This window comes from Octopus bimaculoides, chromosome 7 (assembly GCF_001194135.2).
Source record: "Octopus bimaculoides isolate UCB-OBI-ISO-001 chromosome 7, ASM119413v2, whole genome shotgun sequence".
In the NCBI taxonomy this organism is placed as follows: Eukaryota; Metazoa; Mollusca; class Cephalopoda; order Octopoda; family Octopodidae; genus Octopus; species Octopus bimaculoides.
In genome coordinates, this window is record NC_068987.1 from 87,855,649 (window position 1) to 87,869,561 (window position 13,913).

The window sequence follows — 13,913 nt, forward strand, 5'->3', positions numbered from 1 at the left end:
CAAATTTTGCCACAAGGGCAGCTTGGTGGTGGGGAGAGATTAAGTTGATTACATCAACCGCAGTGCATAACTGGTACTTATTTAATCAACTCTGAAAGGCAAAGTCGACCTCAGCAGAATTTGAACTCAGAACGTAAAGGCGGGTGAAATACTGCTAAGCATTGTGTTGGTGTGCTAACAATTCTGCCAGCTCGCTGTCTTAATAATAATAATAATAATAATAATAATAATAATAATAATAATAATAATAAGAGCACTCAGAGAGTGTAACCCTCCACCAAGGCAATACCAACATCCTCTCAACAATTGGCCATGGATGATTTTTAAAATGAGAGTATCTGAAATAAACTCGACTGCTCTTACAAAGAAGAATACTAAAAATGAACCTGACCACTCTCAAAAATTAACTAAAAAAAACAGAAAGATAATCCAGAATCCTTGTCCAGTACCTGGTTGATCCCAATGGTAGTCATGAAATGTGAGGGTGACTGTAGAAAATTCAGTAACAGTAATAAGTAGCTTATCCTTATCTAATACAAGCCAAAGTGAACAAATTCACCATTCAAAATAGTTACAGCCTAAAGGGAGATAATTGAGAAAGACTTGAAAGTTAACATAAGATCTTAATCATGTAAAGTAAATATAACTAATAATCCAGAATCCTTGTCCAGTACTGGGTTGATCCCAAAAAGTTCATGCCAGTCATGAGGCCAAACATCCCTGAAAGTTTCATCTAAATCCATCCAGTGGTTTTAGAGATATCTTGTCCATGGACAAACAAACAAACGCGACTGAAAACAATACCACCACCTTCGCTAAGGTGGAGGTAATAATAATATAGCAACAATAGTATAATAATAATAATAATAATAATAATAATAATAATAATAATAATAATGACTGACCTTGTTCTCCCATGGCACATGAAAACTCAGTCCCTGGCTTTAATTTCTGCATACAATATCGTCCTCTAAGAGTATAGGCACATGAAAGACAGAGTTTTTTATACAAAACAGTTTGACCATTTAAAGAATCTGGTTTCTGAGGTAATTCCACCGAGTAACCCTGGAAAAGTTTAGAAAAGAAAATCAATTCTTGTCACTCTTTCATTTAATTATCTGCCACTAATTACAAACACAATTAGAGAACATATAAAAACAATTCTCCATGAGCCCTTGGGCACATAAGGAGTTACCTGCTTCCCATGGTGTTTAAGTGACTGAGATCATAACATTCCGTTTGAGTGGTGGATGTTAAAACAACGATGATGTTGATGATGATGATTTTGATCGTTAGTTTACCAATACTCCTCCACCACCTTTTACTAAGACTAAATATTGATTCCAAATTTTGGCACAAGGCCAGCAATTTCGGGGGAGGGGGGCAAGTCAATTATATTGACCCCAGTGCTCAGCTGCTATTTAATTTATTGATCCTGAAAGGATGAAATGCAAAGTTGGCCTCAGTGGGATTTGAACTCAGAACACAAGGATGGATGAAATGCCACAAAGCATTTTGCCTGGTGTGCTAATAATTCTGCCAGCTGACTGCCTTACTATGACTAAATCTTAAAACAAAGGAAGCTCTTCCCAGATGAGACATAAACCTCCTTCTAAGTAAGATACTGGACATGGCTTATCCTTATCTAATACAAGCCAAAATGAACAAAGGGAGATAATTGAGAAAGACTTGAAAGTTAACTTAAGATCGTAATCATGTAAAGTAATAATCCAGAATCCTTGTTCAGTACTGGATTGATCCCTAAATCTAATCAGTTCTTGCCAGTCACGAGGCCAAACATCCCTGAAAGTTTCATCCAAATCCATCCAACGGTTCTTGAGATATCTTATCCATAGACAAACAAACAAATGCAACTGAAACAATACCTCCTCCTTCGCTAAGGCATAGGTAATAATAATAATATAACTTTTTCTTATGGAAGGATTTGAAGACTGCCCTGTAAGGTGATGAAATACTCATAAGTTCCACAGCCTTCATAACAATTTCTTTGTTTTTTTATTGTTTTTTTACAAGTAGTAGGAAATTTTAGGGAGAGCAGAAGGTCTTCAGAAAAGATCTCCTCATGCAAATGCTTCAGCCCTTAATTCCTTACACTGTAAAAGAGCTGGGCAATATCTGGGCTATGATTCCTGGATACCCCTCTGCTTCTACATTCTGTGCTATTCTTCTGCATTGCAATCCTCCTTGATGGTTAAGATGACCCAGAACCAAGGTAACTTACATGTAACCAATCCAGTTGAAGACATTAGTTGACTCTGGAGTAAATTATGCTTTTAAAATTCATTTTTATTCCTCTTTGACCAGATCCAGTTGGAATTCTTCTCAGCTGCTTCTGCCATTGGCTCAAGAGCTCTCCCAGAAATTGAGAGCATTATTTAAATGAAGAGGGGCAGGAACAATGAGGGAATTCTGAGATTGGTGCGAGATGGAAGGAAGGAAGAAAATTATACTCATATAAGAGGAGAACTGGTTTGAATGCTTGCAACAGACAGACTCTGCTACAGGCATCCATGGGACAGGTGGTGGTGTGGGAATGAACAGTGGATTAAATGACTTATAACACCTTTGACAGCTTCTTAGAGCAAGAGGGGCCCAAATGAGGGCTTCTGCATGGTTGTTTGTGTGCAAGATATAGTAGCACAAACTCCCTTGACCCTTTTGTTACCATACTTCTGTTGAGATGCTCTTTGTTTCTTTCAATTAATTTTAAATATAACAAAGAATTAAGTAAAATAACTTAGTTATCATTCAGCTAGTGTTAGGAACATAAATTGTGACTAAGGTTTGGTAGAAGATTTTAATTCAAAACTTATGAAAACAAAGCATTTGAACCACAGAGTGGGAGATGGTTTCAGCCAGGTTGGTATCAAAAGGATTAAATTAATCATTTGTTAACCCTTTTGTTACCATTTTTCTGTTGAGATGTTCTGTGTTTCTTTCAATTAATTTTAAATATAACAAAGAATTTAGTAAAATAACTTAGTTATCGTTAAGCTAGTGTTAGGAACATAAATTGTGACTAAGGTTTGGTGGAATATTTTAATTCAAAACTTATGAAAACAAGACATTTGTACTACAGAGCCAGAGGTGGATTCAGCCGCGTTGGTATCAAAAGAGTTAAATAACATCCTATCATCTTAGAAATATCTTCCTATGGCCAGACATATTTTCACAGAAGATTGGCAAGGAAAGCCAATGCTTGTTTGTTACTGTTTCCTTTCCCAGGGCAAGGAAACAGTTACACACACACGACAGGCTTCTTTTGGTTTCCACCTACTGAATCCCCACAAAAGGCTTTGGGTCAGCCCAGAGCTAATAGGGGTTATAATAGAAGACACTTGTTCAAGACGACATGCAGTGGGACTGAACTTGAAACCATGTGGTTGGGAAGCAAACTTGTTACTACACAGCCATGCCGGCACCTATTCAATTGATTATAATTCTTCTATATAAGAAAATTGGTCTGAAATTCTAAGCTAAAGAAATCAATATTCTTAAAATTCCTTCCTTTTGTGAATTGTTCACCAAAGTAGACTAATGACAGAAAAATGATACAATATTTTGATATTTCTTACAAGGAACATTCTTCAAATACAAAGCTTCAAACCGTTTCTTCTTTCATTTCCATTATGTAGTAGTTTTAAATGATTAACCTATCTTTACATATGATGACGACAATAAAAACAAGGCCAACGGCAAAGCTGATGAACTCACCATGAACGCTTACATATTACACCGTGTGTGCTTCTGTGTGTCTGTGCGTGTGTATGTGTCTCTGTGTGTCTGTGTGTCTGTGTGTGTTGTGTGGTGTATTTTATGTAAATATTCAGGTGATATGATACACCTGTAACGTGTAGGTGGAGAACTGTAGAATAAAATCAATAATTGCTTACTAACATACACGCTGCACCTGCATTTTTGTGTGCTTATATGCATGTGTATTGTTTTATTTGTTTCAGTCATTTGACTGTGGCCATGCTGGAGCACCACCTTTAGTTGAATGAATCGAGCCCAGGACTTATTCTTTGTAAGCCTACCACTTATTCTATCGGTCTCTTTTGCAGAACTGCTAAGTTACGGGGACGTAAACACACCAACATTGCTTGTCAAGCAATGGTGGGGGGACACACATAGACACACACACACACACACGATGGGCTTCTTTCAGTTTCTATCTACCAAATCCACTAACAAGGTTTTGGTCGGCCTGAGTCTATAGTAGAAGACACTTGCCCAAGGTATCATACAGTGGGACTGAACCCAGAACCATGTGGTTGGTAAGCAAGCTTCTTATTTCATTATTGCCCACAAGGGGCTAAACATAGAGGGGACAACCAAGGACAGACAAAGGGATTAAGTCGATTACATCGACCCCAGTGCGTAACTGGTACTTAATTTATCGACCCCGAAAGGATGAAAGGCAAAGTCGACCTTGGCAGAATTTGAACTCTGAATGTAATGGCAGACAAAATACCGCTAAGCATTTCGTCCGGCATGCTAACGTGTATGTGTGTGTACATAGATGATCATATACACATGCAGATACACACACGTACAACACACACATATATACAAACACACATACATACACATACACACAAACACACACATATCAATACATACATACCTACCTAAGGCGGCGAACTGGCAGAAACGTTAGCACGCCGGGCGAAATGCTTAGCGGTATTTCGTCTGTCGCTACGTTCTGAGTTCAAATTCCGCCGAGGTCGACTTTGCCTTTCATCCTTTCGGGGTCGATCAAATAAGTACCAGTTACGCACTGGGGTCGGTATAATCGACTTAATCCGTTTGTCTGTCCTTGTTTGTCCCCTCTGTGTGTAGCCTTTTGTGGGTAGTAAAGAAATAACACATACCAATACATACATACCTACCTACTTACATACACACATACACGCACACACACACACACACAAACACACACATACATGTGTATGTGCATTTGCATGCACACGCACGAATGTGTGCATGTGTGTACACAGACGATCACATATACATGCAGAGAGAATAAATAACAAAAATAGAATGAAATAAAGTGAAATAAATCTCCTCAAAATCCAACTTACTGGTTGATCAATTTTCGTCTTCGCTGTAATCGCAAAAGTACAAATATTGCTGGAGCTTGCTGCCGTGATTTCTGTTAATAGAAAACAAAGAAATACAACAAAAGACAAAAATAAAAACATTAGTCTAATACAAATGTTGCAGACTTTTTACTTCACCTGTTGTGTCTGTTCCATTGTATATTATTTTGCAGTGAATTAATCTGATATAGTTACTATGATAGCAACACTCAAATATGGTATCTGCTATAAAGTTTCAGAATTCAGGTGTAACCAGTTTTTAAAAGACATCATCATCATCATCATCATTTAACGTCCGCTCTCCATGCTAGCATGGGTTGGACGATTTGACTGAGGACTGGCAAACCAGATGGCTACCCCAGACTCAATATCTAATCTGGCAGAGTTTCTACAGCTGGATGCCCTTCCTAACGCCAACCACTCCGAGAGTGTAGTGGGTGCTTTTTACGTGCCACTGGCACAAGGGCCAGTCACACGGTACTGGCAATGGCCAGGCTCAAATGGTGTTTTTTACGTGCCACCTGCACAGGAGTCAGTCCAATGTTTTGTTCACATGCAACCGGCACGAGTGCCAGTAAGGCAAATCTGGAAACGATCGCACTCAAATGGTGCTTTTTACGTGCCACCAGCACGGGAGCGAGACAGCTGCTCTGGCAGTGATCCCGCCATAAATATTATAGTTGTGAGCGTGGCTATGTGGTTAAGAAGCTTGCTTTGCAACCATGTAGATTCAGGTTCAGTCCTACTGTGTAGTACCTTGGTATTTTGGGCAAGTGTCTTCTACTATAGCTCTGGGCCAACCAATGCCTTATGAGTGAATTTGATGTATCAAAATTGTATGGTAACTTTTCATCATCATCATCATTTAATGTCCATCTTCGATGCTGACATGGGTTGGATGGTTTGACAGGAGCTGGAAGCACAGAGGACTGATCCAATCCCCACTGTCTGTTTTGGTATGGGTTTTATGACTGAATGCCCATCCTAACATCAACCACTTTACAGAGTGGACTGGGTCCTTTTTATGTGACACCAGCACCAGGTCTACTTTGGCATGGTTTCTATAGCTGGATGCCCATCCCAAGACCAACCACTTTACTGAGTGGACTGGGTGCTTTATATATATATATATATATATATATACACACAGAGTATATAGTAAAAATACTTTTTTAAATAAAAAAAAGAACATAATGATGAGGTAGAATAACAAACAAACATAGTGTATTAGGCTTAGACTCATAAAAGTGGATGAAAACTTTAATGTTTCAAGCAAGCACTCTTCTTCAGAAAGGATGGATGAAGAGAGGCAAAAACAGAGAGAAAAGAACAAACGTCTTATTTAGATTGTCTCCACAAGAGAGAGAGAGAATGAATATCTTATTATTGAAGTATATCTATATATATATATATATATATTGTTTTCTTTTACTCTTTTACTTGTTTCAGTCATTTGACTGCAGCCATACTGGAGCACTGCCTTTAGTCGAACAAATCGACCCCAGAACTTATTCTTTGTAAGCCTAGTACTTATTCTATCGGTCTCTTTTGCCAAACCACTAACTTACAGGGACGTAAACATACCAGCATCGGTTGTCAAGTGATGTTGGGGGACAGACACACAAACACACACATATATACATATATACGACAGGCTTCTTTCAGTTTCCATCTACCAAATCCACTCACAAGGCTTTGGCTGGCCCGAGGCTATAGGAGAAGACACTTACCACACAGCCACTCCTGCACCTATACATATACATATACATATGTATATGTATATATATTTTAGCAATGTGATATAAAGGATCAGCAAAGAAACTTATAAACTGCTGTTTGCAAACAAAAATCCTGTGTGGTATTTAGTTTCACCCATGTTGCATATGAATCCCTTATCACTCTCATCATTGTAGTAAACACAATAAACTTGCAACTGACTCCTCTAATCAATGATATCATTGTTCACAAAAACTGATATCTAATCTCAACAAAGTTGAATGAAACTGAACCAAGTAAAAATAAAGAACAAAAAAAAATATCGTGTTCAAGTTCTCTCCAGCGATATTCATTCCTCAATTATTTTAGAGCTAGTATAAATATATATTCTTACACAGAATTAATCTGAAGATACTATTGTAAGGATTGTGCTATTTATATATTGGAAATGATTACCAAGAAGTTAGAATTCTGATTGTTGTTTCATTTTGTTTTTAAAGATAACAGGAAGATTTTTGAATGGGATCTGGCTGTCACATACGTAGGTGGACTGATGACACACACATTGTTTAGCAATGTTTATTCAATAGCTTCAAAGTACACTGTTATATTTGTACAATATACAATAATAGACTATTTCTATGGTTTCTATATTACGATGGTATTATATTGATATATTTTGAAATATTTATTCAGCTTTATATCTATACAACTCAGTTGTATAACTGTACAACAATATATCTATCTATATAACCATATGTTGAAACATATGTGAGTATATTTTTACAACTAATGTATCAGTCTCAATCATATTTGATAATTAGAAAATTACTAATCTCACAATGAGATTTAAAAATAGTAATTTTCTAATTTATAGATCAGTGACTAGTTGTCACTTTGAAAACTATATATTTCGAATGGGAATTTGGCAGCACCACCTCTAGCCAAACAATTATTCTGTGCTGATGAAGGGAAATAACCTGGAAATCGTGATATACAGATATTGTTTTGAGCTGAGTGAGGGTGCTAGATTCCCTTGTTCGAAAATATAAGGACGCAGATCATGTCATATAGCCAGCTGGAGACGATGTTTCCTGGGGCTAAATTACAGCAATATTCGTCCTAAACCAGGACTGCCATGTTATGTTGGCAAACAATCTTTACTCCAAAGTACTGTTGCTGAATATTCTCTCGTTGTGAGATTTACAAATAGTAATTTTCTAATTTACAGATTAGTGACTGGTTGTCATTTTGAAAACTATATATTTCGAACGGGAATTTGGCAGTGCCACCTCTAGCAGAACAATTATTCTGTGCTGATGAAGGGAAATAACCCAGAAATTGCAATACACATATCATTTTGAGCTGAGTTGGGGTGCTAGATTCCTTTGTTCGAAAATATAAGGACACAGATTGTGTCGTATAGCCAGCTGGAGATGATGTGTATGTGTCTTTGTGTCTGTTTGTCCCCACTGCTGCTTGACAATTGGTGCTAGTGTGTTTAGATCCCCATGATTTAGCGCTTCAACAAAAGTGACCAATAGAATAAATACCAGGCTAAAAAAAATTAAAATACTGTGGTTGATTCATTCAAGTAAAAATTCTTCGAGGGCTGCCCCAGCATGACCACAGTCTAATGACTGAAACAAGTAAAAGCTACAAGTAAAAAATATTAAAACAGTATGGGTCGGAAGAGCAACTGCCTGACATTGTGATCCCTAAGTTTCCCCATTGAGCTTGTCTTAATGATGATAACGGTTTAAATATTGCACCAACCTTTGTTCAAGATTTCTGCTTCGAAAGCTTTGATATAACCAGTGTCAGCATCATAGTACCACCTTTGGTGGGCCTCTCCATACTTGTGTCCTTTCTTGGCTTTCAAAATGACAGAACAGCCTATGTAGGATATTTGGCTCTCTGTGCCAGAAAGTGGCATTGAAACAGTCAAAACCAAATTGTGGCCACACCGCGAACGGATTTCCCTGTCAGAAAAAAGCAAAACAACATAAAAATACATTATTTACATTTGATGGATATTTATCCTCATCTTGTTGTTAACACAATGTTTTGGCTGATATACCCTCCAGACTTCATTCACCTGCATAGGTGAAGATACGTAGCACTCCTTCGGTTACGATGACGAGGGTTCCAGTTGATCCGATCAACGGAACAGCCTGCTTGTGAAATTAACGTGCAAGTGGCTGAGCACTCCACAGACATGTGTACCCTTAACGTAGTTCTCAGGAAGATTTAGCATGACACAAAGTGTGTCAAGGCTGGCCCCTTTGAAATACAGGCACAACAGAAACAGGAAGAAAGAGTGAGAGAAAGTTGTGGTGAAAGAGTACAGCAGGGTTCGCCGCCATCCCCTGCTGGATCCTTGTGGGTCTTTAAGTGTTTTCACTCAATAAGCACTCACAACGCCCGGTCTGGGAATCGAAACCCTGATTGTACGACTGCAAGTCCGCTGCCCTAACCACTGGGCCATTGCGCTACCACAGTGAAGATCTGCAATGGGATTGAATAGTCATCTGAGAAGTCATGGATGGAAAGTCAGAAAATGCCATTGACAATGAGGAAGCACATGGAGATGGCAATCGTCTGTGAGGATGGAGCAATTACAATTTATAAGAAGAAATCAAGTGAAAACTGATCAAAAGTTAAAGAAATAATGTCCAAAACTAGAAAACCGGAACAAGTAAGGTTAAAATTTTTGAAAATTGAAGGAGCTTTTGTCATAACTTCTCTGAGTAATTCAAAAGTTTATTTGCAGTGTTTTTCCATGAAAAACTTAGATATAAACTGGTTTAGATTCACAACATGGCTGGGTATTTAATTTGAAGTGACCTCACCCATCAGATTGTATTATCCAGCGTTGGTTAATGTCATCAGGTGAACGTTTCATAAGAATAACATCAGCTAAGCGACTGTCGTTTTGCACAGCAGTTAAGACAAGGTTTGGGCTTTCTGCACAAGCTATATAACCATCTTCATAAGTGAATTTCTGTAAGTCTTCCGGACTCGTGAAATGTGGAACATTAACTCTGAAATGACAACAACAACGATAATAGTAATAATAATAATGGTTTCAAATTTTGGCACAAGGCCAGCAAATTTGGGGGAGGGGAAAGTAGATTACATCAACACTCATGCTCATCATCATCATCATTTAACATCTGCTTTCCATGCAAGCATGGGTTGGACGATTTGACTGGGAACTGGCAAACCAGATGGCTACACCAGACTCCAGTTTGATCTGGCAGAATTTCTACAACTGGACACCCTTCCTAACGCCAACCACTCCGAGAGTGGTATTTATTTTATTGACCCCCAAAAGAATGAAAGGCAGAATTTGAACTCAGGACATAAAGACAAACAAAATGCCGCTAAGTATTTTGTCTGGCATTTTAACCATATTAACAATTCTGCCAGCTCACCGCCTTAATAATAACAATAATAATAACAATAATGATAACAGTAATGAATTCAAATTTTGGCACAAGGCCAGCAATTTTAGGAGATGGATAAGTCAATTACAGTGACACAATACTCAATTAGTACTTAGCCTTTCATCCTTTCAGGGTTGATAAGATAAGTCGAAAATAGAAATATTAATATTTCTAAATCTCTCTAAAGGAGACTACGGCAGCGGTACTGGATATTAATAGTTATCGCCAAGCTAACATGGCAGTCCAGGAAAATAGGACAAATGCTGCTGTTGATTAGCTCCAAGAGGCCATCGCCTCTAGCTACCTATGTGACAAACGAACCTGTGTCCATTATAACCCTGTTCGAAGGTTATAATGGACACAGGTTTGTGTGTCACATAGCTAGAGGCGATGGTCTCGTCAACCTTAGCAGAATTTGAACTCAGAATGTTGCAATGGATAAAATGCCACTAAGCATTTTGTCCCATGTGCTAACGATTCTGTCATTTCACAACCTTAATAATAATAATAATAATAATAATAATAATAATAATAATAATTATAATAGGGCTACAGCAAATATTCTGCTTAATACCACAGATTTGCTTGTCAGTTGTTTGACCTTAACCAGTTGAGCATGTCCCTTGGTGGCTGACGATATGTGCATCTCTGATCACGAGCAGAAGTAGTGGGGGAGCATCATAGCCATGTGTTGAGAGGAATTCTTTGGGGGTTTGGATAATTCACCTTTGGAAACATGGGTGTTTTGCACAACATCCTTAAACAAACCTTATTCAGGGACCTTTTGAGCGGGATGGGCTACTCGACCTGAACACAATTCTAACTGGACCCCACCTGCAAGGTCATGCACTGTTGAGATTACCATGTCACGCACATGTGGTTGTGATGCATATGCCTGGTGCACCCTTATCAGACAGGTAGTCATGATGGGTATAATGGGCTTTGTATAATTGTACCTCAGTGTTACTCTGGTGGCAAGCACTGCTCTCTCTCACTCAATAATAATAATAATAATAATAATAATAATAATAATAATAATAATAATAATCTTTTCTACTCTAGGCACAAGGTCCGAAATTTTTGGAGAGGAAACCAGTCAATTAGCTCAACCCCAGTATGTAACTGGTACTTAATTTATCGACCCTGAGAGGATGAAAGGCAAAATCAACCTCGGAGGAATTTGAACTCAGAACCTAAAGGCAGACGAAATACCGTTAACCATTTCACCCAGCGTGCTAATCTTTCTACCAGCTCACCGCCTTAATAATAATAATAATGATGATGTAGGGTTTTCGAGCGAGATCGTTGCCAGTGCCCCTGGACTGGCTCTTGTGCGGGTGGCACATAAAAGACACCGTTTCGAGCGTGGCCGTTTTCGTGTGGGTGACACGTAAAAACACCCACTACACTCTCTGAGTGGTTGGCGTTAGGAAGGGCATCCAGCTGTAGAAACTCTGCCAAATTAGATTGGAGCCTGGTGTAGCCATCCGGTTGCACCAGTCCTCAGTCAAATCGTCCAACCTATGCTAGCATGGAAAGCGGACGTTAAACGATGATGATGATGATGATGATGATGATGATGATGATGGTGATGGTGATGGTGATGATGATGATGATGATGACGACAATGATGATTTAGGTACAAGACCATTAATTTTCAGAAGAAGGTGCTAATCGATGCCGTCACCTTCAGTATTGATACTTTATCTTATCTACCCCAGAGAGACAAAAATCAAAATTGACCCAAGTGGGGAATGAATTCAGAACCTATGCACAATGAAAACTATAAATATTACAACAAGAATAGGGAAACAATCACAAACTGAAATCTATTATTCTGACGTGAAAATTCCTACCTGAAGAAAAAAAAAACAAAAAAACAGGAGATATTTCATCTTCTCAGCTCTCTAACTTACACAATCATTTTATATCTGTGTGATTTTTTTGACACACTTAATCAAAACTATGAAATGGTTGTCACATGTTACAGATGTGAGTCCGTGATAAGGTTTTTATTCTTAATTGAAAATGTTCCCCTTCACTCGTGAGATGAAATTTACTTGAAAAGGTAAGAGGCATGGCAGTGTGGTAAGAAGTTTGCTTCCCAATCACATGGTTCCAGGTTCAGTTCCACTGTGTGGCTCTTTGGGCAAATGCCTTCTCCTATAGTCTCAGGCCAACTAAAGCCTTCTGCGTGGATTTGGTAGATGGAAACTGAAAGAAGCCCATTGTGTGTGTGTGTGTGTGTGTGCGTGTGTGTGTGCGTGCGTGTGCATCTGTGTGCCTTTCTGTTTGTCTCCCGCCACTGCATGACAACCAGTGTTGGTTTGTTTACATCCCTGCAACTTAGTGGTTTAGCAAGAGAGACCAATAGAATAAGTAGAATGAGTACTGGGGTCGAGTCCTTTGACCAAAATTCTTCAAGGCTGTGCCCCAGCATGGCCACAGTCTAACAACTGAAAGACATGTACAGGAGTTGTTTTTGTGTTCGAATGTAACTATGTAAGGCTGTAACTTGAGTGAAGTGTTACTAATTTTGGTGAACCCTGCTGTACTCTTTCATCACAACTTTCTCTCACTCTTTCTTCCTGTTTCTGTTGTACCTGTAATTCAAAGGGGCCAGCCTTGTCACACTCTGTGTCACGCTGGATCTCCTCGAGAATTACGTTAAAGGGTACACGTGTCTGTGGAGTGCTCAGCCAGTTACATGTTAATTTTATGAATAGGCTGTTCCGTTGATCGGATCAACTGGAACCCTCGTCGTCGTAACCGACGGAGTGCCACGATAGACACAAGCAAAAGGTAGAAGATATAAAAACTGTGACATAAATTAAAAAGTGGTGAGTAGAAAACTTGCCTTAACAAATTCCACCTGACCCATGCAAGCATGCAAAAGTGGATGTTAAATGATGATGATGATGATGGTTTCATTTCATTTTTAGCTTTAAGGCCACATATCTATACACGTGCAAAGAAATGTGTGGAGTAGACGAATGTGAAACTTACTTGTTTTTCAGATTCTGCTTCTCGGACACAGGGTCTTCTTCAACATTTTCTTCTTCTTCGTCATTTGTACAGTTCTCTACATTGACAAGACATTCCCAGGGCCATTTCAGTTTATTCATGTAAATATCGGAATACATGTGAGAAATATCATGGCAGGATTTGCTGAAAGAACAACAGGAGATGATTCAAAATGATTTTTATGATGTGTTCTTGTGATGTCATGTGAGACAGTTCTTCTCAAACTATCTGATGTGGTGTACTGGCAGTTTTTGTTTCCCAATGTGCCAGAGACCGGTAATATTTCTTAGTAATATTAATTTATACCAGAAACAATGTTGGCACTCCGTCGGTTACAACGACGAGGGTTCCAGTTGATCCGATCAACAGAACAGCCTGCTCGTGAAATTAATGTGCAAGTAGCTGAGCACTCCACAGACACGTGTACCCTTAACGTAGTTCTCGGGGATATTCAGCGTGACACACTGTGACAAGGCTGACCCTTTGAATTACAGGCACAACAGAAACAGGAAGTAAGAGTGAGAGAAAGTTGTGGTGGAAGAGTACAGCAGGGTTCGCCACCATCCCCTGCCGGAGCCTCGTGGAGCTTTAGATGTTTTCG

At 38.8% G+C, this 13,913-nt stretch overlaps 1 protein-coding gene across 1 annotated transcript in view; it reads right to left on the reverse strand.

Annotated features, from left to right (window-relative positions):
- The window catches only part of LOC106878435 (doublecortin domain-containing protein 1), a 77,442-nt gene that overhangs the window by 49,233 nt on the left and 14,296 nt on the right, over window positions 1-13,913 (reverse strand). The window contains exons 5-9 of the mRNA XM_014927645.2: window positions 13,295-13,456; window positions 9,692-9,883; window positions 8,616-8,821; window positions 5,106-5,176; window positions 906-1,065 (exon numbers count right to left, since the gene is read on the reverse strand). Coding sequence (XP_014783131.2) covers window positions 906-1,065; window positions 5,106-5,176; window positions 8,616-8,821; window positions 9,692-9,883; window positions 13,295-13,456 — 791 coding nt within the window. The remainder of the gene's footprint in view (window positions 1-905; window positions 1,066-5,105; window positions 5,177-8,615; window positions 8,822-9,691; window positions 9,884-13,294; window positions 13,457-13,913) is intronic.